The 26,097-nt window shown below is 53.8% G+C and overlaps 11 protein-coding genes across 11 annotated transcripts; 5 read left to right on the top strand and 6 right to left on the bottom strand.

The window, feature by feature from the left end:
* Nucleotides 1-1,935: 1,935 nt before the first annotated feature.
* PG998_009766 (oxidoreductase) lies at nt 1,936-3,179 on the bottom strand (the record flags this gene model as incomplete). The annotated part of the gene is made up of 3 exons (XM_066876582.1): nt 1,936-2,482; nt 2,675-3,053; nt 3,119-3,179. The coding sequence occupies 3 exons, from the start codon at nt 3,177-3,179 to the stop codon at nt 1,936-1,938; spliced, it is 987 nt and encodes a 328-aa protein (XP_066728738.1).
* A 798-nt stretch (nt 3,180-3,977) lies between these two features.
* Nucleotides 3,978-4,952, top strand: PG998_009767 (uncharacterized protein; the record flags this gene model as incomplete). The annotated part of the gene is made up of 1 exon (XM_066876583.1): nt 3,978-4,952. The coding sequence occupies one exon, from the start codon at nt 3,978-3,980 to the stop codon at nt 4,950-4,952; it is 975 nt and encodes a 324-aa protein (XP_066728739.1).
* Nucleotides 4,953-5,648: 696 nt separating this feature from the next.
* Nucleotides 5,649-7,964, bottom strand: PG998_009768 (mRNA cleavage factor complex component Pcf11; the record flags this gene model as incomplete). Its single annotated transcript, XM_066876584.1, has 5 exons — nt 5,649-5,696; nt 5,775-6,379; nt 6,477-7,110; nt 7,168-7,659; nt 7,797-7,964. 5 exons carry the CDS (start codon nt 7,962-7,964, stop codon nt 5,649-5,651), a joined length of 1,947 nt encoding a protein of 648 aa, XP_066728740.1.
* A 1,770-nt stretch (nt 7,965-9,734) lies between these two features.
* Nucleotides 9,735-10,625, bottom strand: PG998_009769 (uncharacterized protein; the record flags this gene model as incomplete). The annotated part of the gene is made up of 1 exon (XM_066876585.1): nt 9,735-10,625. The coding sequence occupies one exon, from the start codon at nt 10,623-10,625 to the stop codon at nt 9,735-9,737; it is 891 nt and encodes a 296-aa protein (XP_066728741.1).
* Nucleotides 10,626-12,752: 2,127 nt separating this feature from the next.
* Nucleotides 12,753-13,268, top strand: PG998_009770 (uncharacterized protein; the record flags this gene model as incomplete). The annotated part of the gene is made up of 2 exons (XM_066876586.1): nt 12,753-12,815; nt 13,104-13,268. The coding sequence occupies 2 exons, from the start codon at nt 12,753-12,755 to the stop codon at nt 13,266-13,268; spliced, it is 228 nt and encodes a 75-aa protein (XP_066728742.1).
* Nucleotides 13,269-14,597: 1,329 nt separating this feature from the next.
* Nucleotides 14,598-15,702, bottom strand: PG998_009771 (GTP cyclohydrolase URC1; the record flags this gene model as incomplete). Its single annotated transcript, XM_066876587.1, has 3 exons — nt 14,598-15,001; nt 15,076-15,313; nt 15,370-15,702. The coding sequence occupies 3 exons, from the start codon at nt 15,700-15,702 to the stop codon at nt 14,598-14,600; spliced, it is 975 nt and encodes a 324-aa protein (XP_066728743.1).
* A 304-nt stretch (nt 15,703-16,006) lies between these two features.
* PG998_009772 (uncharacterized protein) lies at nt 16,007-16,246 on the top strand (the record flags this gene model as incomplete). Its single annotated transcript, XM_066876588.1, has 1 exon — nt 16,007-16,246. One exon carries the CDS (start codon nt 16,007-16,009, stop codon nt 16,244-16,246), a length of 240 nt encoding a protein of 79 aa, XP_066728744.1.
* Nucleotides 16,247-17,929: 1,683 nt separating this feature from the next.
* PG998_009773 (uncharacterized protein) lies at nt 17,930-18,696 on the bottom strand (the record flags this gene model as incomplete). Its single annotated transcript, XM_066876589.1, has 4 exons — nt 17,930-18,066; nt 18,131-18,420; nt 18,493-18,554; nt 18,604-18,696. The coding sequence occupies 4 exons, from the start codon at nt 18,694-18,696 to the stop codon at nt 17,930-17,932; spliced, it is 582 nt and encodes a 193-aa protein (XP_066728745.1).
* A 665-nt stretch (nt 18,697-19,361) lies between these two features.
* On the top strand, nt 19,362-20,616 carry PG998_009774 (uncharacterized protein; the record flags this gene model as incomplete). The annotated part of the gene is made up of 5 exons (XM_066876590.1): nt 19,362-19,395; nt 19,452-19,508; nt 19,564-19,985; nt 20,043-20,157; nt 20,219-20,616. 5 exons carry the CDS (start codon nt 19,362-19,364, stop codon nt 20,614-20,616), a joined length of 1,026 nt encoding a protein of 341 aa, XP_066728746.1.
* A 1,356-nt stretch (nt 20,617-21,972) lies between these two features.
* On the top strand, nt 21,973-23,879 carry PG998_009775 (uncharacterized protein; the record flags this gene model as incomplete). Its single annotated transcript, XM_066876591.1, has 4 exons — nt 21,973-22,009; nt 22,077-22,255; nt 22,334-23,421; nt 23,474-23,879. 4 exons carry the CDS (start codon nt 21,973-21,975, stop codon nt 23,877-23,879), a joined length of 1,710 nt encoding a protein of 569 aa, XP_066728747.1.
* Nucleotides 23,880-24,522: 643 nt separating this feature from the next.
* PG998_009776 (uncharacterized protein) lies at nt 24,523-25,676 on the bottom strand (the record flags this gene model as incomplete). Its single annotated transcript, XM_066876592.1, has 2 exons — nt 24,523-25,585; nt 25,651-25,676. 2 exons carry the CDS (start codon nt 25,674-25,676, stop codon nt 24,523-24,525), a joined length of 1,089 nt encoding a protein of 362 aa, XP_066728748.1.
* Nucleotides 25,677-26,097: the final 421 nt, after the last annotated feature.

Raw genomic sequence — 26,097 nt, forward strand, 5'->3', positions numbered from 1 at the left:
CGACTGCGGACAACAAATGTCTCCGACTTACTAACCATACGAGGTTGTATGTACGTAGCGTACGTAGCAGTGGTGCCTTGATCTGTCTTCTGTTCGATCGGGCACAAGCGTCCGGACCGGTCACCGCCTCTTTCTTTTCTTTGCCTTCTTTCCTTCTGTTCTGTTCTCGAAGTCGTGTCTCGTGGACCGACGACCCCTCCTCTCCGCTTCCCAACGTCGAACTTTTCTCGCACGCCGGGGGTCTTGTTCCCGGATTTTGGCTGCTCCTCCTAATCCCTGTCCCTTACTAGAGAGCTATTAGTAGAGCAAGCGGGCACGAACACGTCAATTCCACAAGTTCCTTTTTTCTTTTCTTTTCGGCCGACAGGGCAGGGGACATGGGAGGTACTGTACTGGGCTGGAGGGAAGGAAGTACGTGACGGATGATCTGACGTCTTTTCTCACCTTGGGCCTTGGGCCTTGCTTCGTTCCCACACACAACGGGCGCTGCCGTAAAAGGCCGCGAGGAGGAAAAAAGAATTTAGCGGATTTCATGCACTAACACCACTTGGGGTAGTCAAGTAAGTGTAGGTGTAGGTAGGTGTAAGCTGCTTGGATATACGTGTTTTCATGTCCGTAATGTATGTGCTATCTATCTGGATGGGACAGAGGCCTCAGGTGATACACGGGGCGGGAGGCTGCTGGATCTGGCATTTTGACGTCTTCATTCTTCGTGGAGATGTCAGAAAACGGTCTGCGGTCTGCGGTCTGCAGTCTGCTTAAGGTTTGTTTCCCCCTCCATTGCAACTGCCACTGCGACTTGCCGGCCAAAAACCATGTACTTGTGTCTTGCCTGGCCTTGTATCACTTGATCTCGACAGCATGCGATATTCTTGTTGATCGTTGCCTTTCCCACTACAAATTACCCAAAGGAGAAGGAAGACATCAAATCACCGGTTTTATTCCGCAAGGCAAGTACTTGGAATGCTCTGCTCCGTTGTACCTCCCTACTGCTTGCTGCCTTGGACAGACCTACATACACACATACTTCTCCCCCCCTCCCGGTTCCAGTCCGAGTTCGTGTCTTGCCTTGTTTCGACAGCAGGAGCGGCGCTCTGTTAGGTTGCCTTGCATGAACGAGACGACTGCAGACGGCCTTGACTTATGGGGGGGCCTGGGCCTGTCCATTACGTAGCGCACTAATAACACGTATAGGTGTCAGCTATCGCTACTATTCAGCTTTTCTACCCGTCTGCCTGGCTGCCTGTTAGGTATTGACCGACACTCGCAGGTGCAAAGTATCTACTAGCAGTACCGGTTGGTGGCTTGCGGTGGTGGAGGCGGTTCCTTCTACAACACCCTAGTCCTGGTGCTACTAACACACCCCCAGAACCCTACAGCAGATCGCTATGGTCTACAGTCTGTGGGCGCACAGGCGTCGGGGTGGGTGTGCGGGCTTGTCGGCGTGGGGTTACGTACACCAAGTCTTCTTGTATGTATGTACACCCGAACACGATGGACTTGCCTTGAACCCTGGAAGCAAATCTCGGCCAGCTCGGCCCAGTCATCAGCCAGGCTACCCGGGACTCAACGCTGCCTGGCCGCTCAAAGACGATCGAGAGCAATTAGGCCAGCATGCGACTGCTTTCCTCTTGCATCGGACAATTCTTTTGGGCGAGCCGTAGGGAAATGACTCGCGTTGCAGCCGTCTCGTGAGCGCCTCTGACTCGACCCGGTCCGGAAGCAACCGAGATCTGGCCTAGGCTAGCATCTAGATGTATGTACTACTGTACATGCATGGGGGGGTCAATTGATCACCACCATCCTGGCTGGACCGAACATCAACCAATATAGTCAGCAAAGCGTCATGAACTACATCTGCCACTATCGCACGCTTCCTTAGCAACTACTTCCACCTGCAGTAGCATGTCACACCTTGCAGTCAGCTGCCCTTTTTCATCGCTTTCCCGTGTTCAGCGGGCTCTTGGCGTCGTAGACGTCCGTCGTAATCAGCTCCGGGTAGTCTACGCCGCCCTGCTTGAGCGCCTCTTCCATGATCTCCATGATAACAATGCTCTCCTCCCACGGCAACGTCGAGCTCTCCTTCTTGCCGTCTCGCAGGCACCTGGCGCACTCATCCGCCTCCCAGAACATGCCGTGTCCCCAGTCTCGCTCCCTATCTTGAGGGATGGGACAGTCTACAATTTCGACCTTGCCTGCGCTGTCCTTCTTGATGACTCTGTATTGCAATGGCTTGAAAGCCGGGCCCATGACTTGTATCTCTCCTAGGGGTCCCTGGATCTTGATGGCAGGACCGCTACTGTTGTGACCGTCGGTATCGGTGGGGATGCGGAGACACGTCATAGCGATTCCCATGCTCTTGTGCTTGGGGAATTGCAAGATGATATTGGTCATCTCGTCGGCGCCAGTAGCGTACTTGTTGATGGCTGCAACCGTCTTGGGGGCCTCCTTTTTCTTGTTCGGGCTGGCAATGGTACAATATCTGCATTAACCAAGTCAAAGAGTATATGCCCAAGTCTAGCAAAGCGCCCCCTGCGAGGTCAACGTTGACCATACGGTGCTCGTCCTTGAAGGTAAGAGAGCCGTTGGGGCCGTCGTTTCCGAACGAGTTGTCGGCAATGACGCGATACACGGGACCGATGATGCCAGACTGGACAAGCTCCCGGATCTTGACGCTAAGGGGAAGTATCGCGTCCACACGGCCTCCATCAAGAAGAGCTTCTTGGAACGGGCCGTCTCGACCAGCTTCTTGGCTTGGGCGGCCGTCACGGTGAAGGCCTTCTCACACAGGACGTTCTTGCCGGCCTCCAGGGCCAGCATGGTGTTCTGGAAATGATGGCTGTGTGGGGTCGCGACGTAGACAATGTCGACGTCTGGATCGGCCACCAACTCGGCATAGGAACCGTAGGTCGTGACGCCCTCGGGAGCCTTGACCTTGGTCAAAAAGCTGGCGGCGCTGTCCTTGGAGGTGGATGAGGCCACGGCGACCAGCTTGTGGGCAACGTCTTGGACATGACGGGCAGCTGGGTTGGTCAGGAGGTCCTTTACGAACACTATGCACCAAAGGGTCAGAAAAGGCTACTGTCTGCTATATCTCCTGCGGGTCGACCGGACGTACTCTCGGCGATCCAGCCTGTAGCCATGATGCCCCACCTGACAGTATGTGGTTGGGGTGCCATGGTTGCGGTGCAATCGATAGGAGCAAGAAGAAGACAACGAGGCGATGTTCGGAAAGGTTGATACTTGGGTGTTGATGATGATAATGAGATACAGAGATGGGGAGAAGACGCCGTCTCCTCTTTCTAACGGTCCCGCGTTGCCGTTGAAGGTGGGAGGCGGAAGGCGGAAGGTGGGGTAATGGCCTGTCTCGCAATCTTGGGACGACATCGCCTTCCTCCTCCTCCCGGGTAAAAGCAAAGCCCAAGTCAACTCCAAAACCGTGACACTAGTACGGCAAAGACCGAGCCGATTCCCGTGCAGTTGTTGCACCTACTGCATTCCGGGTTGTGATGCTACAAGAGGGAAAGTGCCATGTGCTGCAGCGATAGCTTGCGGTACTGGTGTCGACGTCATATGCATTTTCGATTCACCATGTACGGCCACCTCCCTTCCCCACGTTGGGGTCAGTCAACCCCATGCGACACGACCCCTGTCAGCTGCCATCGTAGCAGTAGGTATTAACTACGCTTCTACGATTCTACGGCTCTACGGCTCTGCTTCCTCACCACGGCCTACTAGGGGGAGGAGATACCGGCGTCCCCTGGCTTCAAATGAAGCAGGAAGTGGCCATTCGCGGGAAAACTACTTCGAGCAACCGCATCGCTTCATATTGACTGCACTCAAGTTGATCAGATCAAGTCAATGAGAGTTCTCATCGCTCCATGCTCACAATCCCGCATTTTTGGTCCAGACGCAATACATCAATACCGAGATCCTCCACTTCTTCTCACATCGCCAACAAAGAAGGAGCAAGAAGCATGGCCCCCCACGCTCTTGCCGACGAGACTGGCCCCGCCACTGCCACCGGCACAGCACAGCAGGTCTCCTGCGCCTTGACACAGGACCTCACCCTGCTCGGCGGCGGCGGCCCGCAGCCTCCCGTCGCCACTCCACGCTTCATCTACGGCACCGCCTGGAAGGGGGACCGCACAGCCGACCTCGTCTACCAAGCCCTCAAGTGCGGCTTCCGCGGCATCGACACGGCCAACCAGCCCGGCTCCTACCATGAGCACCTGGCGGGGGACGGCGTACGGCGCGCCGTGGCCGAAGGCATCGTCACCCGCGAGTCTCTGTACCTGCAGACCAAGTTCACGTACACCGCCGACGGCCCCCATCACGCCGACAGAGGGCCGCAAGAGCCGGCCGCGCCGTTGGAAGAGCAGATCCAAACCAGCGTAGCGAGGTCGCTGGAGGACCTGGCTACCATCCCTTCTTCTTCGTCGGCTGCGCCTTATCTGGACTGTCTGGTCCTGCACACGCCTTTCCGGACGACTGAGGAAACAATGAGATACTGGCGGGCCATTGAGACCTACGTGCCGCACCAGATACGGCACCTAGGCATCGCCAACGCGCAGTCAGGCATAGTCGAGCAAATCTTGTACGATGAGGCGGTGCGGTTCCCGCCGTCGGTGGTGCAGAACTCCTTCACCCGTAAGACGGACTTTGATACGAACCTACGGCACCTCTGCCGGCAGCGCGGCATTGTGTTCCAGACCTTCTGGACCCTCACGGCCAATGCACGCCTCGTGGGCAGCAGACTGATCGAAGACGTGGCGATATGCACGGGCACCAGCCGTGAGGTTGCCTTCTACGCTCTCGTGCTGGGCCTGGGGGCACGTCCATCCTCGACGGCACTTCGAGCGAGGTGCACATGCGCGAGGACATCGAGGGTATCAGGCAGATCGAACGTTGGGCGGACGGCGAGGGGAGGAACACATGGGAGGTTGATTTGAACTACTTCAAGCGAGCCATAGGGGGATGCCTGAGGGGATGCTGCAGGGTTTATTTAGCAGTTGAGAGAGTGTGGTTGTAGTATTCGTCCTGGGATGACACAAAGGGGCGGTAAACACCATGTTTGGTAGCTCATTGGGGAGCTCATGTTTCCTTCATGGCGAAAGCGGTGCGGCCATCAGATTATGCCTATTGTACAGGCCATGCGCTTGAAGTGCGACTGGTATAACGATATCTATATTGTTTACTTCGCTGGGGGAGTAATGAAAATGGACGATGAAGCCACTGGGCGAGAACTAGTTGGAATGGCCGGTCGATTTATCACTTACGATAAGTAGAGACACGAAAGAAGCATTTTAGCTGACGGGAATGAATCGATTGGTCTGGTTCACTTCCCCTGCTTCCTATGGGAGGAAGAGAGAGGGGTTTTTATCTAATTGATGAGGCGGGGGAATCAAGCATTATATTCATCCAGCCTGAATGCAACGGACCTATGTAAAGCAAAGCAGAGCGTGCCCAGATCCCATGAAAAGCAGGAAATGCAACCTTCAGAACGCCGAAGAGGCTACAATAGCTCAAAGCAGGCCCCCTGATGCAATCAACGACATGACGAGAGTGAAACTCGTAGAAAGGAATAGAGAGTAGATAGAGGATCTTTAGAGTAGGGTCAGTCGGCCAAATAATTGATCGACCTCCATTTAGGCCTCCATCTTCAACTTGCCGGCCCGGAGGCTAGTAAGATCATCCTGCTTTAAGAAGCCACGAGTCAGTATTTTTGTCTCCGATGAATAGATATATATGTGAGGAGGGGGAGATAAGCTTACCTCCGCTTTCCTCTTGCCCAGGACCGGCTCCGGCGTGCCCCGGCTACCGCCACCGCCGTACTTGACCGCCGCGGCGACGACGCTGCTGCTGCCGCCCGTGGCCTCGCGGTGGCAGCTGGCGTGGTATATGAGGTCGCCGACCTCGAGGGCGTCCTCCCAGACCCACTCCTCGTCCAGGTAGACCTGCTTGAACTTCTCCTGGCAGATGGGGCACACGCTGTTGAGCAGGACCGGGTCGTCGGGGACGGGAATGTACTGCATCTTGGGGGCCTTGGCCACAGACCCGCCCTGCGTCGCGTTGGACTGGGCCGTGGGCACGCCGCCGATGACGTCGATGGTCTCGCGCGTGTTGAGCCAGTCCTGCTCGTCCACGAGCCAGCCCCGGTTCTGCCCGGCCTTGTCGGCCTCGGCGATGCGCTGATTCACCTTGAAGTGCCAGTCCATGTGCGCCGTCTTCTTCTTCTTGCCATCGGCGTCGTTCTTGAAGCGTCGCCCGCACTGCGTGCACGGTGTCCCGAGCGAGTCGAACAGGAAGGGGATCAGCTGAGGTCGGAGCTGTTTTAATGAGTGTGTCGTGAACGTGATATCGCTCGTCATGTGTTCCACTGTCGGAGGTCCCGTTGCCGCAAGTAGGGGAAGAGAAAAGGGTAGCGACATAGGTGGTGCCTGATTAGGGGGGAGGTAAAGAGCTGCCCGCAGGACCTGTCGAGGGCGGAGGAATCATGCCGGCTTTGCGTAACATTTCCATCAAAGAGAGAGCGTCTGAAGGCGCGGGGGTCGCAGGCGCCGAAGGTTTCGGAAGCTCGACCCTTTGCGGCTGGGGCGAACGCACCGCCATTGTTGCAGGGGGAGGTTGAGGTGTAGATGCTTGTGGTGTGGCAGAACTTCTTGCCAACAGAGCTGCCAGAGCACCGGAACCCAGTAGAGAGTCTATGGAAACCTTCGGCGCTGCTGGAGGAGCTGAAGGAGGAGGAGCTACTGCTACGGCTGGTGCTATGGGTACAGGTGTAGGGGTTTGGGCAGGAGTTGCCCTTATAGTCACAGCAAGTTCAGCAATGCGATTCTTTATGAGCACTAATTGATCCTGCGGCAGGTTCTGGGTTTGAAGAATACTTTGCAAATCCAAGAGCGCCTTCAGTCTTGTTTGTATGCTAGGATCATGTGGGCCGCGTGCAAATTCAGCTTTAAAGGCTGCGATGAGCTGCTGAATGTCATTATTCAAAGCATCTACGCTGATTCCGGGCTGTGGCATTCCGTAGCCTCCCGGGTACGGCGGCTGGAAGGCAGGCGTGCTTGCACCTGGTTGGGGTGTCGAACGTGTTGGCATTGGGATGTTCTGGATGGAAGAGTCAGTGTACGGCCGGGACTCGTTCGCATGGGCGCAACAACTTACCTGATGCTGGGGGTATTGGCCGGGGGCGTGTGCCGGAGGACCATACGGGCCGGCCCCATTCGCATGGTTGCCGGGATAGCCACTGGCTTGTGAGGATGGTCGCACGTTAGGCGGTGTTGGTGTTTCCCGGTATGGTACAGGCGGCTGTTGCGGAGGCATGGGCCTTCCGCGGCCGAGAAGCTGCTGTTCGTTTCGATAATGTTGCTGCTGGGCCTGCATTGCCGAGGTCCTAGCCTTGATCAAGGCGTTCTCGATAGGTCGAGTCACATCCGGCGGAAATACCGGACGGGTATCAATAGAACCGGGGATAGGCTCTTTCCAAGTTTTGAGCATCTCGTCCATCTTCCTCCGAGTAGCCATATCCACGGAGGCATACGACTCCATGTAGGTTTCGAACAGCCTTTTGCCGAAGAAGAGAGTGTAGGGTGTTCCCACATTCTTGATAATAGAGTCGAGTACATAAAGCGAAGGCAGCTTCTTGTGTGCTGCGACCTATTGAGACTGGTCAGCAGTTGTACGTGGTAATATCATCGATTATGTCGACGTTCAAAAGGATCCACGACTCTGAGCAGCTAGCACAGGTTGGCGGTGGTAACAATAGGAAAATGAAACCGGCAGTTTCGACCTACCCTCTTGATGTGGTTTTGCAATGTCTGCGCAATGGCAAGTGCATGTTCTGTGTTTTCTCTTGCGATCATGGTCAAATTCTGAATATCATATCGGTTATTCACCTGGAGATCCTCGAGGGCTTCGCGAAAGTCCTCGGCGAAGTGCTCGGATTCCTGATACGACGACATGTTGGTGGCTAATTGATGTTGCGTACGACAGACAAGGCTCTCTGCTTCTCCGAGAGCGTCAGGGGAGGGAGTGGTAGTGGTAGTAAATGATGATGACAGAGGAATAATTCTGTTGACGATCGGCGAAGAGAAAATTGTCGCCAGGTCTTCTGTTTTTTTCTTCTCGTCTTCTTTAAAATGTTTGCACAATGAGGAGAACAATAGACAGCGCTGCGTCAATTGACAGGTATCACAATGGCCCGGCTTGAACCCTTCTAGAGGGGTCTCTTCATCAAGGATAGGTACTGAGATGTGTAATTCTGAATCTTGTGGTTCATTCCCACGATACAGACTTGCACTCCTCTGCCAAACTCGACTGATGTTTTTTTGCGAGAAAGGTAGCCTCAAACAAAAAAACCAGAGGCCGCCTCCAAGACTTGTCTGTTCCCACCAAATCGTCCCCAACCTGAGCTACAGATGACCACTACGCCAGCAGGCGTACTTGCCTAGGGGATGGCGATCTCTTGATCAAGTTCAAGCGTCTGTTTTCTACGTGCCAGCGGACGAGGGGGCAAAGAGGGCGCGTGACGTGACTTCGGCTGGTGGTGTGATGATGACGAATGAAAAGCGTGGCAGTCGTCGAAGAGAGCGCGCGCGCAGAGCAGCCGTGGTCGGGAAAACCTCGAAGCTGTGTTCAAGGAGATGGGAAAATCCAAGCAGGCGATCAAAAGCGAAAGGGCGCACGGTCTGGGTTTTGTTCTCGGAGGTTGGATGGGGGAGGTGTGTGTTCTTGTAATGGAAAGCTTTTGCTTTGCTGCGCGGCTGGAAGAACGGAGATGTCTTTGCCTCTGCCTTTGCGAGAGACGCTCATGTCAGCTTTGGGGGGGGACGGAGTGTGCTGCTAACCAAGCTGGGAACAAGCCTAACCTTAAGCGTGCACGCGCCACGTTGCATTAATCAGCTTTATTCACCTTCTCATTCTTGCACCAGACACGTACATATGCATAATCCCCTTTTCATAGCTGGTCACAATGAGCTCTGAATCATACTAAGAGACCCGATAACCAACTATTTATACCGGCAATGATTTTCCATGGCAATGTTTCTTCACTAGCCGGAGCCAAACTATAACAATACAAAATATAAAACCGCCAAACGAATCTACGAGCAAGATGCCGCAGCTACTCACAAAACAACTCCAGCGTGACGAAGACCCATCCAACGGCAATGTAGAGTTGAGCAGTCCCAGAAGCATGGTTTGGTTCGTGATTGCTATATGCTTGATAATAGTCATTGGGATAAGCGCTATAGGGTATGCCATTTATAGGTACAAAGCAAGAAGGAGATACTTCAGCGAAGAGAATACCTCGAGGCTTCCGCCTGGGCGTGGCTATGCTGGTCGGTAGTCAATACTGAGGGCAGGAACATCTCGGCGCAATAGTCCTTTTCGTTTGTCTGCAGGTGCTATAGCGGATTGTCGGGGGAGTCAGCTAGCATTAGAGGTTCCTCCTGCCACGGGCAAGACCGACAGGACGGGCCATGTATGGCTTGCATGAACCGAACACTTGGGGTAGGTATCACGGAAGGGTCGGCGAGGTTACTGAATTTAACAAAACTTCTATTAAAGGATTGTCAAGAAGCGCTGATCAAATGAAGAAAGAAATCTGATCTCTCAAAATAACTCCAGGGTATATAACCTCATGCAAAGCAAAACCACCACCAACGCCGCCATTCCGCCTTTTTCGTAGATTAAGTACATATCGCGAGCCTGACCGTATTGACATTCCCTGCCTAGATCTGGTTGTGGTGATACGTGGAGAACTGGTCGACGTTGGAAGCAACCGAGTATCGGCTGTCACTGTATTTCCGTGCGTGACTGGGCTGGCGTCCGTGAATGGGGTGAAGCGCCGAAGGGGGGCGTTGCAGGCCGGGGATGACGGGCGAGGACCGGCTGGGCAGGGGGTCGTCCATCACCTCGCCCTTCTCGAGGTCGGGCTGATGAGGCATGGGCCCGCTGATCTTGGGCTTCTTGCTCTTTCTGTTCCACCACGACTTGCCTTTCTCCTTGCGCACCGAGTTGCTGCGGTGGCTCTCGTAGTCCTCCGTCGAGTAGGCGTCGTAGTTGTCGGACTTGCCGCTGTTGCTGTAGTATTTCTCGGTCTCGGTGACGGCACCCGTGCTGCGGAGGTCCCGAGCGGTCATACCGTCCTTGCTGCTGTAGAGCCACGAGGTGATGATGTTGATGATACCAAAAGTGATGGACAAGATGCCGGCGGCGAGGCAGAGGCGCCAGAAAGCCAAATCCATGTGGTCGGTTCCGTTGCGGGGGTCGCTGAGCCGGCCGAGGGTGTGGCTGCCCAAGATGACCATGGCTAAGCCGAACCACTTCAGGCCGCGACCAGGTCCGACTACTGGCCAGTTTCGAGTATACCATGCTCGAATGAAGCCAATCGCCTCGAAGGACGGAAGCTCCGAGACGGCAAGGAAGATGCAGATCATAAGGATGAAGAAAAGAGCGACGTCGTTAAAGAAGGTAAAGCCATCGGGCATCTTGGCCGGGATCATAAGGATCACAGACGAGGCCGCGACGAGTAGGAGAATCAAGATGTTAAGGGAGCGAATGACATTGAGGATGATGTAGGCCGAGCCCTTGACGCTCGACTGGTTATTGAAGTTGAACATGGTGAGAATGTTATCGAGCTTAGTAGTTGTGTCTCTGGGCTCGAAATGATCAGTGGTCCGATTCGTGCTATCCATGTGTATAAGATCTGGGCAAACCAACGGAAATAACTGCCTGCAGTTGCTGTAATGGGGTGTGGAAAGTTTGCACGTTTGCTGGGAGATGCTGGGCTTCCAAGGAAGGTCGACTGTCTGACTCGCAGACCTGTTGCTGAACTGGTATAGAAGTGAATTATGCCGAGGGCGTAAAAGAACGTGAGAAGGAGTAGTAGGTGGTTTGTTGGAAGGAGAGGTAGAGCGTAGCAGCGAGGTTGTTTTCACCAGTGAAACTTATAGGAAAGTGGGCAGGAAAGACATGTCAAGGCAATGTCCTTATGATTGTCTCCTGCGGGAACAATGAAGCTATCTCGGCTCAGAGCAAGAAGACAAGGAGAATCTTGGTGACCCGGCGCACCTCGTTGTTTTAAAGAGATCAAAGAAGGTCCATTGAATAGGCTTGGTGGAGATTCGGGTCTAGATGATGAACAATCCAATCCTATATGGGCACACTTGTGGTACACCAGTCGAAGCCAGGGGGGAGCTCTCTTCGATTCTAAAAAAGAAGTTCGGCTTGGTGACCCCGTTTCAACAGAGCAATGTTTCGACTTGGCCAGTCGTTTCCAGCCAATGGTTCTCCCTGCCCGAGATGGAATGATGACCCTCAAGCATGAAAGGCATCTTTCTAGCATCAAGCAAACGCTCTCTGGAGTAGTTCTGTCTGGAGGACGCCCGGCTGTCCGGGTAGGATCCTCGTCCTCATCCTGGAGGCCCCTCGTCTGTTTGTCCCGCTCGTGTTAAGAAGGTGGCCATAGTGAGTGGGTGGCGGCGGCTGCGTTAGGTCGTTACAAGTTAATCTATTCGCCATGACAATCATCTTTTGCCCCATATAGACCCTGGGCTGGTAGCAGATCGTGGGAGGAACGCATGAGGTGACAGCGGAGGCTCTGAGTTGGCGCGAGCAATGTCGTCCAATCGTGCTCGGGCCCGTTGAAGGCTTGATGCCAAGGCATTTCGCGAGCTCTAGCCGACTGGCCTTCGATTGGCTGTCGAGGCAAGCGGCTTCAACGATCTTTGTTTCAGCGTCCTTTAGATTATGGCCAGTTCCCACCAGGCCCTCATCGTTCTGCTTGCCGAACCCAGAGATTCCTTATCGCCGTCTTGCTGCGATGCGGCAGAACTTATTATTTGAATGAGAAACGCCCTTCTTCTGCCGCACAGGTTTTCAGGATCATGCGTGGCTTGCATTTGCAGAGCATTTGGCAACCCCGACAGGACCGCGATCTGATACAATTGTATTACACGAGCGAGAGTCATGAGGAAGAAGCAATTAAATCCAATACGCAAATGATTTGGAGGAGAATATGTGCTTCTGATATGTTGCATCGAATAGAAAGGCCCGACGCATGTGGGTGCTCCTTCATTAACCAGCTACTTTGCACCAATGCTCACCACCATTCTGAACCTGCCGGACTGTAACGCCACTCACCCCTTCAAATCTATCAATCCCAAAATAAACAACCGACAACATAAGATGCGAACCCAGACGAGACGGGAGCGTGTGCAGCGAGTCGTCCCCGTAACGCCGGTCCTACCTGTTCAACACATGTAGCAGACTGCCGATGCTGATTCATTCCTCGGGGGTTCTTTGTAGGCGAGTTGGGCCTAGGCCTATCGAGACCACTTACACTGGAGAAACATACGCGACCGCGCCTAAATCCCATAGGTTCCCTGGGTTTCCAGGCGGTTAAAAAAACACAGAAGAAGAAGGAAAAAATTGATTGGCTGTGGTGGCAACAGCAAGCAATCGTTTTGGTCCAGCACAGCCTCCGAAGCCCATCCATTCCATCCCTTTCCGATCCGATCTGACGACCCAGGCCAGAGCGTCTGACCGATTTCCTTCGTTCCTAACCAACGAAACCTTACCAAACCCAAGAAAGAACACCTCCAGAAGAAGGAAACCCCGTGATTCTGCAATTTGCCAAACCCCGCCTGGCTTGCTTCGACCACGATCTATTCTCGTCTGCCCTGAGCGCTTAGCATTGTGCAACAACGCAAGTATCTATTTTGTCCTAGCACTGCAACCCAGAAAACATGGCTCGCGGTAACCAGCGTGAGAAGGCGCGTGAGAAGAACCTCAAAACCCAAGCCGCACAGGTAGGTCTTACAGATTGGTGATCTTGGCTTTTGCTTTACCTTTCCCCCCTTCCTCTTTCTCCATCCTATCTATCTCAGCCGACTGGGGAAGAAGCAATAGCCATGCGGTTTCGCAACCGCGCGCGACCACCCCAGCTGTCGGCCCTCGAGGACGGGACAGGACAGGACAGGACATAGACAGCCCTGTCCTCCTTCCTAGACGCATGTCAATTCGTGCTAACCATGTGTGATTGCTGTTGACTTGCCTGGACTCTGGAGCATCACTGACACGCCATTCGGGGACTACAGAAGTCAAAGAACTCAAAGACCGGCTCCGAGATGCAGCGTGACAAGGACAAGGTCGCCGAGCTGATGCGTCAGAAGCAGGCTGCTGGTAAGTTTCCACCAGAACACGCTATTCCCCGTCTCTCGCCGTCAAGCCTGAATACTGATCCTCGTTTCTTTCCACGATAGCCGATGCGAAAAAGCAAGAATCGAAATGAGAGCAGAACCGAGACGGCAGCAGCAAGCCAAGTGCCCGGCGCCACCACTCGTTCCGTCCTACCGCATGGATACACGGCGTTGCGATGTTTTGCATAACTATGATTTCTACAATGGCGAGAGTCAAGATGATGTAGGCAGGGGTACAGAAAAGCACCTAGCTGATAGGGAGAGCATCTCGAGTCCGATATTAATAAATTTACGCAAACAATCATCTTATCCATTGCTTCCGCGAGCATCGCCCCAGCTGAAACATGGGGACCAGTATTATACCAACCACAAAAATCCAATCTGCAATCTTGCTCATTGTGAATGTGTTTACAACTCCCTAATACTGCCTGATACGGGACCACGATAATGCAATACAGTGCATAAACCTTCGCGGTGACATTGGCGCCTGTATGGCACCTGGGAAAGTCACGATACCCCTTAATGGTTGCCTAGCCGGAAAGGTAGATAAAGTGATGAAAGCACTTGAAAACCCCCGTATTCGCTTCTTTACATACTGCTATATATACTTAATTGGCCATTGACCTGCCCGAAGTCTGTTCAGTAGTACTTGGTCTCGCATTACTTGCCTGTAAAGTCGTATCTCAGAGTTCTGGAAAGTCATGTGTATCAATTTGTCCTCCTGCCTAAGACCCAGATTCGATGTTAGATGATTTGTAAGGATATATCCCAAAGCTCTCTACAGCAACCTCTGGTGTAGCAAGTCAACCCAATCCATTTCGAAGGTGAAGCCGGCCCGGCCGCCCTCCCAGTCTGACAGGTTTCAGTTTAGTAAAGGTAGGTAGCATTGTAGCGAGTCAGCGTAACGAAATAAAGTATACGGAAAACATGGTTGAGCAGATAAAGCATCACTAGATAACGACAACAAGCACGGAGAGAAGCCTCAAAACTTATTAATTGTGGTAATCATTTTTAGGTTTTAAAAAACAGGATATACGACCCAGTCATATAGGGAGAGCCACCCGTCCCCCTCCAGTACCCGTGGAGAGGAAACTCAAGAAGGCCCCGTTCGCGGCTTCTATCGAGCGTAATATATAAAGTAGAGAAAAAACGTTAACCCATCATCACCCTTCACGCCCCATATGAAGGACTCTCTTGTCTAGGAACTTTAACCAACATGATGATGTGTGTGCGTGTGTATGTGAGATCAAGAAGGAAGAAATATCAGGATATCATTTCGTTATAGCCACGCCCTAACCCTCCACTCATTCCCCGGACAAAGAAAAACCTCCCCCATGCAAATACAAATATAGCTGCAGAATTAGGTATCGCACGTTGTGTGAGAGAGTACATTTATGCCTCGGCCATCTCGATGGGCATGCCACCGGGCACGCCACCGAAGGCACCGATGCCTTGCGCGGCGACGGCGGGGAACGAGCCAGGGGCGCAGGTAACGGCGCAGATGCACTGGCCGGCGCCGGGGGTGAGCTGACCGATGCCCTGGACCATGCCGCCGGCAGCAGCGCCACCGGTAGCAGGAGGGGCAGCGCCGCCCTTGGCCGGGGGCGGGGCGGCAGCCGGGGGAGCGGCAGGAGCGGTGCCGTTGGCAGCACCTCCTCCAACAATGGCGCTGGGCGCACCGGTACCCTTCTGAGCAATAGCCTTGGACTGGAAGATAGCCTGGGACTTCTCAGCGGTAGGGTTGATGGAGAAGGTCATGCCCTTGCCGCAGTGAGTGGACTGGCGGCAGTAGAACCCTGTTTTGGTAGATGGTTAGTAGTCATTCTCTCGATGTACCTGGTACTCAAGGGCAGGCGGACTGGTGACTTACAGAGAGGAGTCTCGACCATAACTTGCATGGCGACCTGAGGGGGAGGGTTGACGGTGTTGTTGGCGTTGGGCTGGAAGCCAGAGTCCATACCACCGGGCATAGCGTCGCAGGGCTTGTCGAAGGTGGACTGCGTAGCAGTGTGGTTTGCGGCCATGAAGGTGAAGATAACCATGTCACCCTTCTTAGCCTTGACCTCGGCAGGGGTATATACGAGACCAGCGGCGCCACCGACAGTGACCTGCGGAACGTTAGCATCAGAAATGGGACCGCGAGTGGAAGGAGTAAAAAACGTACGGTGTGAGTAGCAGCAGCGCCAGGCGGTGCCGTACCGGCGGGAGGCGCACCGGCGGTCACGGTCTGAGTGACGGTGACCTGCTGGTTCATGGTGGTAGTGGCAGCACCGCCACCGGGGTTGGCCCAGATGAGGATGATCTGCGTGACTCCGCCGGCGCCGGCGTTGATGACGGCAGCGCCGCCCGCACCCGCGGCAACACCAGCGAGAGCACCACCAGCGGCACCCTTAGCAGCACCCTTGTGTTCCATTCTCCGCGCGGGGTAGACGTTGTTGACGGCCTTTGCGAGAGCCAGGGGCGCAATGGCCAGGGACAGAGCTGCTGAGAACTTCATGATGAACTAGTATTACTGGTGACTGTCTAAGTCGCCGTTTCGGTGGGATGGTTGTTTGTTGGTTTTTTCTTTGTTTTATAGATTGCTCGAAATAGGGCCGTGATTCTCAGAACTGGCGCGGGATCCGTAAGAAGGCGAGCGCTGCTCGTGGAGAAGTAATACGTTGGAAATGAACGGAAGAAGTGTTGCAAAAAGAGCGAACTCACAACTGTAGAATGGAAATAGTAGTATGAGAGGATGAACCCACAAAGACAAGAGCAGGATTCCCAAAAGAGTGAGCAGCGGCACCTGCTTATATCACAGCATGACGGATGCGCAGCCTGAAGGACGCTGCTCCGTCGCAGCCGAGCCAGGGTCTTGCCATCCCGGCCCAGGAGCAGGAGCAGGTCTCGAAACAGGACCTTTGCCTTCACGATTGCCAAGCACCAGCATGGGTCGTCTATTCGGGTGGAGGGGCGTCCGATCAAAGGCAACCTTTTTGGGCGGAGAAGACGCTGTTCTCAGCGCTCGCCGTCATTGGGTTGCTCCACGCCAAGTGCCCTAGACGAAGGGGGTGCGACGTCCCTGGACGCTCGTTGCGGCTCTTCGCAGGCCTGATATTGCCGCTTCCGGTTGGCGCAGGAGGTCGGATGTGACAGAAACGTCTCGCGTGGTGTTTTGGCACCCCTGCTAGCTTGTTGGGTTGCCGTCCATGCCCCTGGTCAATACTGGCCAGTCCTGCTCAGGCTATACCGCGCCGGGCTCTAGCGGCCAAGTATAGTCGGAAAATACCACTTCCTGGCCTCTGAATCTAAATTGCTGGACGGCAAATACTGCATCCAGACGGCAGCCATGGGGTCAGTTGCAATTACTTCAGACGAACAAGACTGTCAGTCGGCGACAAGCCCTGACAATATACACATCGCTCGAACTCATTCGCCGCCATCCGCCGTCTGACTCTGCTGCGGCCTTCATCAGTGTCGAGCCATCCCCCGAGTGTTGCACATCGTCCAAGAGAACGAACGGCTTAGGCCCATCCGCCGGGTAGCGAGCGGGAGTTGGATTGGTCTCAGCGACTTTAAGCTTATACGCATCCATGTTGTTAATACTAAGTAATCTGGACCGTTTCCTGCGCACGTTTATGGTGGAAACTCCGGACCCATTATTGCAAGTCGACTATCTGCACTTGGCAGCGCTCGGGTACGGTGATATCGTGCAATTTGTCGTCACTAGGCACAGCTAGGCACAGCACGTAGACCTGGAAACGTAATTAATGGATGCAACTCTGCTGCGAAGTCCTTGTGCCGTTTTTACCGCCTGACAAGTGCCAAGCTGTTCCGATTGGGCTATCCATCCGCCATTTCGCGTTTCGACGCCAAGACCTGAGTAGAAACGTTGTCAGGGGTAGGGGTAGCATGTCTGCTCCGGCACCCGGGGCGAACCCCAATCTCCTTAGCCGCATGTCTTTCACCCGTCCAGTTGCCAGTAGACCCGTCATCCTGTCTATCGCTGTCTCATGTTTCGATCCGTTCATCATCCTTTCCCGGGGCCCTGTCTTAACTTTGTTGCAGTCAAGCTCTGTCTGGTGTCTGTCCCTTGTTGTCCGGTCCAGTAATTTGCAGCACATCCCTCCCCCAAGTGCATGGCCTTCGTCATTCCCATCTCGTCTTGGCATCTCTGAATCTCATGTTTAATGCTGTTCACGCCTGTCACCTGCTGGAGAAATAGTGGCTCTGCTTCCATTTCGTTCTACAACGCGCGGAGGCCTCTGCAATGGATACCCGTCGGCGGGGTGCTCAAAAACAGCTGATGGATGTGATAGTATACATTCATGCCAACTCAGTCTGTCGGCTTCAGTACTAGGGCCTATCCCTCGGTCAATAGCCATCCGCTCGTGGATTGACTCCGCTGAGCCTCCCCGGCGCCATGCTCCCGAAATGCGTGCAACTTGGCGTCTTAGAAGGCTATCTATAGCCACATTACAGATTGTTAATGGGCAGTGAGCCGTTGATACTTCGTTATAGAAAGAGTTAATCCATCACGGACTCATTAAATCATTCTTCATCCCGCATCCGGTAGCGTCGTGAAGCCGGTGGCGGAGAAGAGTTAGCCTGATGAAGATCGAGAGGGAAAGATTCAGACGCTATCGCTGTTATCTGTTTCTGCAACGTGTCGCGTTTCGGATCTCGGGTCTGTTGGTCGATCAAAAAAGCCAAAGCCCATCCGAGCTCTGCCCAGGCTCACCAAATTACTGATGTTGCGGTTGTTGTTTCTGGCCTTCGTAGAGCCCAGTGTAATAGCCAGCGTAGTACCAGGACATCATCAGCTTCTTCAGACCCTCATCCTGTACTGGAGCCGAGTTAGCCGAATGCAAACCCTGGGGCCCTACCATGTGTGCAGTTTGTGCAAATACATAGGTAGAGGGGGCGAAGTATTCTTTAACCCTTACCTGAGCCTAGAAACGGCGCTGGAATACCTTCCGGACGGCTTGTCGATGTTGCGCTGGGCTGAGCGGTCGGAGCGGTCGGAGCAGCCTCGTCGACATTCTTCTCCAGGATGTCAGAAACGTTATCGTGCCAAGCTTTATTGATCTTCGCGGGAGCCTCCATCCCACTGAATCTGTCGCAACTCACCCGCGTATTCTTGTCATCCTGTACCTGCATCGGCTCTACCGCAGACGTGGATTGTTGCAAGCCGGAGTCATTAACTTCGGGCTTGTCATCCGAAGCCACAGTGGCTCTTGATAATCATCCTGTCAGTTATGATGCCCAAGGGATGATGAAGCTCTTATTCGAGTCAAGGGGCACGCACTTTGCATCATCTTTCAGTAACTCATCAACATTACCGCCATGCCGATAGATGCTATGATATTTCTGGACGCAGTCAGTAACCTAGTTGGAGTGTCCACGGGTTACACAGTACCTTGTATTCGTCCAGTGCGTCGTTCCAGGAGTCTACCAAAGCGCTGTCGTCCCAAACCTCATCATGTGTGAGGTTTTGCTGATTCGATGCCATCTGGGGTGTGGTTTGGACGGGATGGATCGCTATCAAAGCAGCCTTTATGGGTTAAGGGCGCAAAGAGGATGCAACACCGGTACCCTCCACTTGGGGTTGGCTCGTTTTCAAGAGGTAGGGGAAAGCGTCGAGGATGAACGATGACCAGGATCCTGATTTCGCAGTTGGAACGGCTCGGTGAGACTGTATCCTCCTACCTAACCTGGCGATACGATTTTGTACTTGTAAGTCGGCACCTTTGCTCACTCTGATTGGCCAGGAGTAATGGCTTTGCAATGGCTCAATGGTTGCCTTGGATAGAAGTAATACGGGGTAAAAGGGATCAGTCCACAACGACACGAATAGGAAATAGTTTGCAATTCAGAACTGGCAGCTTCTGAGCAATGGATTCTCTGGGATGAACGATTGAATGTGTACTGTTCGTCCCCGAATGTTGAAGGAATCCGCCATCCATAAGACCTGACAGTGATAGAGCGAGCATGCGAATGGTACTTGCAAAGCTGTAGGTTAGCGGGTGGGGCAGCTGTCTATCACATCTGCCGGATTAAGTAGGCGGTATAGATTTATTCGGTATCAGTCGCCCAGCGCGATAAGCTTGAAGGTAGCTAAGTAAAAAAATAAAAAAGTTCCTGTCAGGGTCTTCTGTATAGCGACAAATCACCACAATGGCTCCAGAACTCAGATCCCGCAAGGCCTCAGGTAATTATTGGTGCCGTTTCAGACCATACATAACATATTTCTGACAACTTGCATAGGTGCGGCGAAAGCGCCTGCTGCCAAACCGAAGTCCGCTGTTGCGCCCAAGCGCAAAGGTTTGTTCGCCCGCCCCCCAGCACTCTACCTCACCGTAACTAACGATTGTGGCAGCCGCCGAGACCGCCGAAGATGCAAGCCCAGTAGCCCCCAAGAAGAAGAAGGTCGTTGAGCCCTCCTCAGCCCTGAAGAAGGCGACCAAGGCTTCAAAGTCGAAGCCAGAGCCAGAGCCCGAACAAAGCCCCGAGGAAGATGAACAGTCCTTCTCCGAGGAGGATGAGGAAGAGGAGAAGCAAATTCTCAAGCTCGCTGGAGTAGACGGCGACGAGGACGAGGATGACGAGGCCGACGACACATTGGAGTTCAAGGAGGGAGACGATGTCGGCACGATACCCGCACCACCCCCGAAGAAGAAGGGCGCCAAGTCAAGTGATGGCGAAAAGGGCGAGACCGGTGTTGTGTACATTGGCCACATCCCCCACGGTTTCTTCGAAAACCAGCTGAGGAGCTACTTCACCCAATTTGGAGATATTTTGGTAAGGACGCACTGCCACCAGACTCTTGTACGGGATAGAAATTAATCGCTCCAACAGAACCTCCGAGTTTCTCGCAACAAGAAGACGGGCAGGAGCAAGCATTACGCATTCATTGAGTTCGCAGAGGACTCTACGGCCGACTATGTTGTTAAGAGCATGGACAACTACTTGAGTATGCTACCAGCCGCCAGCAAAAACCCACAGATCAATCTTACTGACAATGTCGCGTATAGTGTTTGGACGCATATTAAAGGTGAAGCGTGTGCCTAAGTCTCAAGTCCACGAGAGTCTCTGGACAGGATCCAACAGGCGCTTCAAGGCTATTCCTCACACCAAGATGGCTGGCAACAAGCTCAAGCAACCAAAGACGGAGACACAGTGGGCAGAGAAGGTGGCCAGGACAAATAAGAAGCGCGTTGACCAGGCGGCGAAGCTGAAGGCGCTGGGCTACGAATTTGATACCCCGGAATTGAAGGTACCGACTGCTGTCACAGGCGCGGAGGATGCGCCCAAGGCCATTGAAGCCGCACCCGAGGCTGAAGAGGTGGAAGCCGAAGAAGTGGTGACCCCCAAGGCAACCAAGGCCAAGGCCAAGAAGGGGGCAAGTCCAAGAAGTCCAAGGCATAGGTGAAGCTTGGATATAGTCGGCATCAAATTACATAGCCACGAAGTCATTTCCTCGTCCTAGCGAATTGGCGTAATCAAACGGAATGAATATATGAGCCTCTGGCACGCAGGCAACTTATGAAGAATACTCGGCATACTCTGGTCGTGATCAAGAAGCTTCAGAACTATACAATCTTGTCACGTACGATGCGAAATGTATGCGCATAGCGAACCCACTGTACTCAAGGACACGAAGTCGAGCAAACAGCAGGATTATAAAGGCATTTAATTGGTCTGCTTCGACCTGCACTAAATGATACGGCCTACCAATACGCAGCAAATGCGCAAGGCTGTTTCAAGAATTTGAGCTGGTGAAGGGAAAATATGTGAAGAAGAGAAGAGAGGGAAAAACTTGGCTGTTGGGTTCTGCGCCTTTACTATCAAAACCAGCAGCGTCATGTGATTGGCTCGGTATTCTGGTTACCCACCTGAGCATCAATAAGTCATCGAGACGACCTCACGTATCCACGGCGCACAATGGACAAGATGGCCTGTACGGTAGCCTTTTGGACTTTGTGTGTCCTCTACATTGTATCTCTCTATAGCTGGTGCGACATAGACATGTGCACTTGTGCTACTTGCCGTGAAAATGACGAGCGTACAAGCCGGATTACTGACGCTGTATGACTGACAAGATGCAACTGCACAAGAGTTGTGTCTCAAAGATACCTCTACGCAACCTTGCATTAGACCCTTCAGCTTCCAATGCTAGAGACACACACAACCCATGCAGCACATCGCAAGTTCGGGATGGTGGAGTGAATACGAGTCCCCCAGAGTAGCCGTTGATGCGGCCAATCGAGGGTTGGTGTTGGTGTATACGGGCTAGGTGTCCTTAGCTACACTGGGGTAGCCCTCTGTGATATGTGCATGGTGACATAAAGCAACGCCTTTGGTGAAGCCGACAGACCAGTCATGGAACGGACACGCCCCTATATGTACGTAACTTTCAGGTAAGTCAGACTGCCTACAGTCACAGCTAAGGGACTGAGGCCAGGCGGGGGTGACACCAACTAATTTCGTCCATGAGCGCTGTAAGTCTAGCAAGTCCAGCAAGTCCAGTGCTCACCACGCAGGCCCAACCCAACGCCAGCTGCTAAGTTTGAGCCTTGAACAGGCTTACGTGTGGGTTTCGAGATCCGACCCGCTTTACTTTTCTGGACGACAGCAAACCTTGGGATCTGTATCGCAAACACCATTTCCCAATACTTGGACGGCTTCTCCTTTTTTGTGACTGGATATCGACCGATTCTGCTTGCACCCATGCTGCCTGCGTAGCACTCGTCCATTGCCGTTCTAGACCGACCACCCACACACGAGAATGACTCCACCCGAAGCCCAGCAACAGGCGGGCGCAGGTCCGTGTCGCCGCATGTTCCCCATCGGCAGCAAGAGCATTGTTGAGGCTAACTCGAAACCGTCCAGCTCCCGCCAACAAAAAGAAGAACAACAAGAAGAAGAAGAACAATGCAAATAAGCAAAAGCCGCAAGACGACGCCCCCGATGAGAAATCTACTGTAGACAGCACGCTGCCGAATGGCGAGCAGCGCCAAGTAGAAGTAGGAGAAGACGACGATCAATCCGAAGGCCCCGATTCCCCTGTGGTAAGGTCACGATCCCCCTGCAATCCGCAACCGCAGGAGTGCTACCCCTGACAGGACTGGCTGACCAGCTTTCTCTAGAAACCAACACACAACGATACAGAATCCTCAAACGGCTACGCAGTAACACCGGCAGCGACATCAATAACAAACGGTCATTCCCAAAACCAGGAGCCGCAGAGTACCATGGCCAGCTCAGAGCCAAGCGCCGACACAAGCGCCAGGCTGGAAGCCATGTCGCAGGAGCGAGAGGCTCTGAGAGCCGAGGTAGAGCAGTTTCGAAAGCAACTAGAAGGCATACAGGAAACGCACGCCCAGGAAACGACGAAGCTGAAGTCGGACCTCGAAGAGAGCGTGGCCGCCAAGGAACTCGCCGAAGAGGAATACGAATCCCTCCGAGAACGAGTCGATAAGCTGAAGGAGACGCTGGGAAGCAAGCTCGCGCGGGACCGAGAGGAACTGGAAGGGGCCAAGGAGCGCGTTGAACAGCTGGAGGCCCAGAATGAAGAGCTACAAAGGGGCACTGAGACCTATCAAGAACAGATGGAGGGGTTAAGGACGGAGCTTCAAGATGCCAACAGGGAACTATCGAGCCTTCGGAGTCGCAACAACCTCTCGCAACATAACTCGATGAAGGAGAAGGAAGACATGGCACGGCAAATCCAGCATCTGAGGGAAGAAGCGGAGGCCGCCAAGGATGCCATGGGTGATTGGGAAGTTCTCGCGATGGAAGAACGATCCATCAGAGAGAACTTGGCCGACAAGACGGCTGCCCTGGAAGAGCAGGTCGCTAGCCTGCGAGAGAACTACGAGCGTGCCGCATCCGAACGGGATACACAGTCGCAAGCGGTGGACAGCCTCCAGAGGGCACTCCAGGAGATCCAAGATGCGAGGAGGCGGGAGTTGCGCGAAATGGTCGAGTCGTCCGAGGAACAGCTCCAAGCCATGAAGAAACTGGTGAAGGAGGCCGACAGCAGAGCGTCTGAAGCCGAGGCTGGAAAGGAGACCATGCAGAAGGAGCTGGAGCGAACCGCGCCCTTTGAGAAGGAGGTAAAGGAGAAGAACCTACTCATTGGCAAGCTGAGACATGAGGCTATTGTGTTGAATGACCACTTGACCAAAGCTCTTCGCTACCTCAAGAAGACGAAGCCTGAGGACAGTATTGACAAGTATGTCTCTCATGCTCACCTTGACAACCCCCCTTTTTGCTAACTCTGGTAGGCAAATTGTGACAAACCATTTCTTGCAATTCTTGGCACTTGACCGGTCCGATCCCAAGAAGTTCCAGATCCTCCAAATCATCGCCGGGCTCTTGACGTGGACCGAAGAGCAGAGAGAGCAGGCCGGTCTGGCGCGCCCCGGGACCTCCAATAACAGTCTGAGGCTGCCGAACTCGCCGTTCCACCGGACGCCTAGTACGCCGTCCCTTAATACCGAGTTCTTTTCTGATACCACCCCGACGTCGGCCAAGGAGTCGCTGGCGGACCTGTGGGCCGGGTTCCTGGAGCGGTCGGTCGAGGAGGCCTCGGCGGGCGGGACGTCGAGGAAGGATAGCACGTCGAGCATAGCGACAGGGACAACGTCGACGACGAGGCCAGATACGAAAGGTGGAAATCACCAGGGCTAGCAATAATAGGCAATCGTCCGACTATTCCACTTAGCCTGTTGATCTCCTTCCATCCCCCTTTGCTCCCTGGATGTCCGGGAAGCATCTTTCAACCTAGATGAAGATACACCCAAGAGAGGGCATGTTTTGACTTGCAGCAAAATATTGTATTGGTGATGACATGAAGAAATAAACAGAGAAAGGGGGTGAGAGAGGTTGGCATCCCAGTGGCGTTTTAGAGGAAGAAATGCATGTATGTACGCATGCTCATAGCATCAAAGGGGCGAAGGGAACAGCTATTGCATAGCATCGAATGTCGCGTAATACCATGTTTAGGTTGAGTTCGTTGATACTGTAGAATTCCCTGAGTTACGATACTGCTTCTGCTGTTGCAAAGTAATGAAGGGAGGATATATGAAGTCCTCCTCGACTACCTACAGCCACTTAATTGCATGTCGTTGTGACCCCTGAAGGAGTTATGAAGCTAGATACTTGGTTAAGGGGTTTGATCGAGATCAATATAGCTGGTTTAGCCAACTGCTACACCATGGATGTTTAGGCACCAAGCGCATGAAATACCATACAGTTTTGATCTTAAAGCAATGTATTGGTCTATAATGTATAATCTAGGTCTCTCTGCTACAGCAGCTAGGCTAAAACAGTCTTACCCAACGACTTGCTGACCAACAACCTGCGCATCCTCTTGCGCACGCGGCAGCATGTTCGTCGCATACGATTCGGCGTCGCGCGAGATGGCGTCAATGTTGATACGGTTCTCAAGGGCGTCGTTGACCCCTTCAATGACCTCGCGCTCCTCCATGACCTCGCGCATCAGCCGCCCCTCGTGAGTCCAGTAGGCCTCGACGCGGTGCCGCAGGTCCTCGTCGCGGATCGAAGTGTTCTTGATGATGCCGACGGCGTTCAGCTTGCTCTTGGTGAGGAGCAGGGCGCGTGTGGCGGCCTCGACCCGTTCGGCCGGGTCGGGCGGTGTGGCAAAGGCGCGGTTCGTCGCGCTGAGGTACAGCAGCGCCGCGAAGGTGGCGTTAACGAGGGCAAGCGCCACGGCACGGTATGTCCGCATGTCCCAGTAATGCAGGTCCAGATCCGGCAGGCGCATCGCCCGCGAATTAGCTTGGTAGTTGTAGCTGTGCACGATGTACACATCGAGCGCCGCGACCACGATGCTCGTCATGACGACCGTCGTCCGCCACCGGGGGCCCTCACGCCCCGCGAGCCAGTTTGTGGTCGCCGCCGAGAGCGCAACGAGGTTCAGGAGGTGCGGCGTCAGCAGCGCCGGGAGCGCGTAGTAGAAGTAGGAGTGCGGATCGTCGGAGTTGCAAAATGGGCAGTCGGCCAAGACGTCTGGGCCGAACTGGAGGTAGAGCAGGCGACTCTCAAGGTTCACGAATCTGGCCCGCAATGCCTGGTCGGATTCCGTCAGGGCATTCTCGGGACGCAGAGCCGTGAGGCGTGTGAAGAGGACATCGGTGGGAATCTGAAGGCGACTCTGGGTCCGCACGAAAAGGTTCTCGGGGGCGAAGAAGGGTAAAGAGATGGCGAGGTAGACAAGGACGGTGATGGCGAGCGCATAGAGGGTGCGCGCAACTTTCGGGGAGAGTCGACGGATCTGGAGTCCTTGGGCGGCTGGTCCGGCGCGCAAGGTGCGATAGTATCCTATGGCTTTGGGCAGGAGCATAGGGCCAAAGAAGATCAGGAGGGACTTGATACTGCCATGTAACGTGTTAGTGAACACGGTAGCGTTTGCGCGCACATCGTGGAGGCGCCAACTTACGTTCCCCAAGAGACTGGAATCGCCATCTTGCCGTCTTCATGCCCTGTTGTTTATGGTAGTTCGAGAGAATGAGAGAAGAAAAAAAGATGAGCAAAGTCCAGATGTCACAGACCAAACATTTTCGTTCACTCTGTCCTCTTGAAACCCTACTCACAGAAACGGGCGCCAAACGATGCAAGGCTGACAGTTGTCCCTTTAGATTTCAGGGACCATCAGCGGGCGTCATCCGGTTTACCTCGAGAAGGGACCCTCAATTCTTTCTAAATTTGGAAGCCAAGCTTTCCCGTTTAGCCACACTGGAAGTGGCTGAGCCTTGCTTTCGGATGATTGGCTGAAAAGGATCTTGGTCGGCTCCGTTGCTGGCTTTATCCACTGCAAATTTCCAATCCTTTAAAATCCCAGGCCAGTGCTCATCCTCAGCAGAATCTTTATTCACCATCACATCAA

The sequence above is a fragment of the Apiospora kogelbergensis genome (assembly GCF_038363985.1).
Source record: "Apiospora kogelbergensis strain CBS 113332 chromosome Unknown utg000006l_segment0_segment0, whole genome shotgun sequence".
NCBI classification, from domain to species: Eukaryota; Fungi; Ascomycota; class Sordariomycetes; order Amphisphaeriales; family Apiosporaceae; genus Apiospora; species Apiospora kogelbergensis.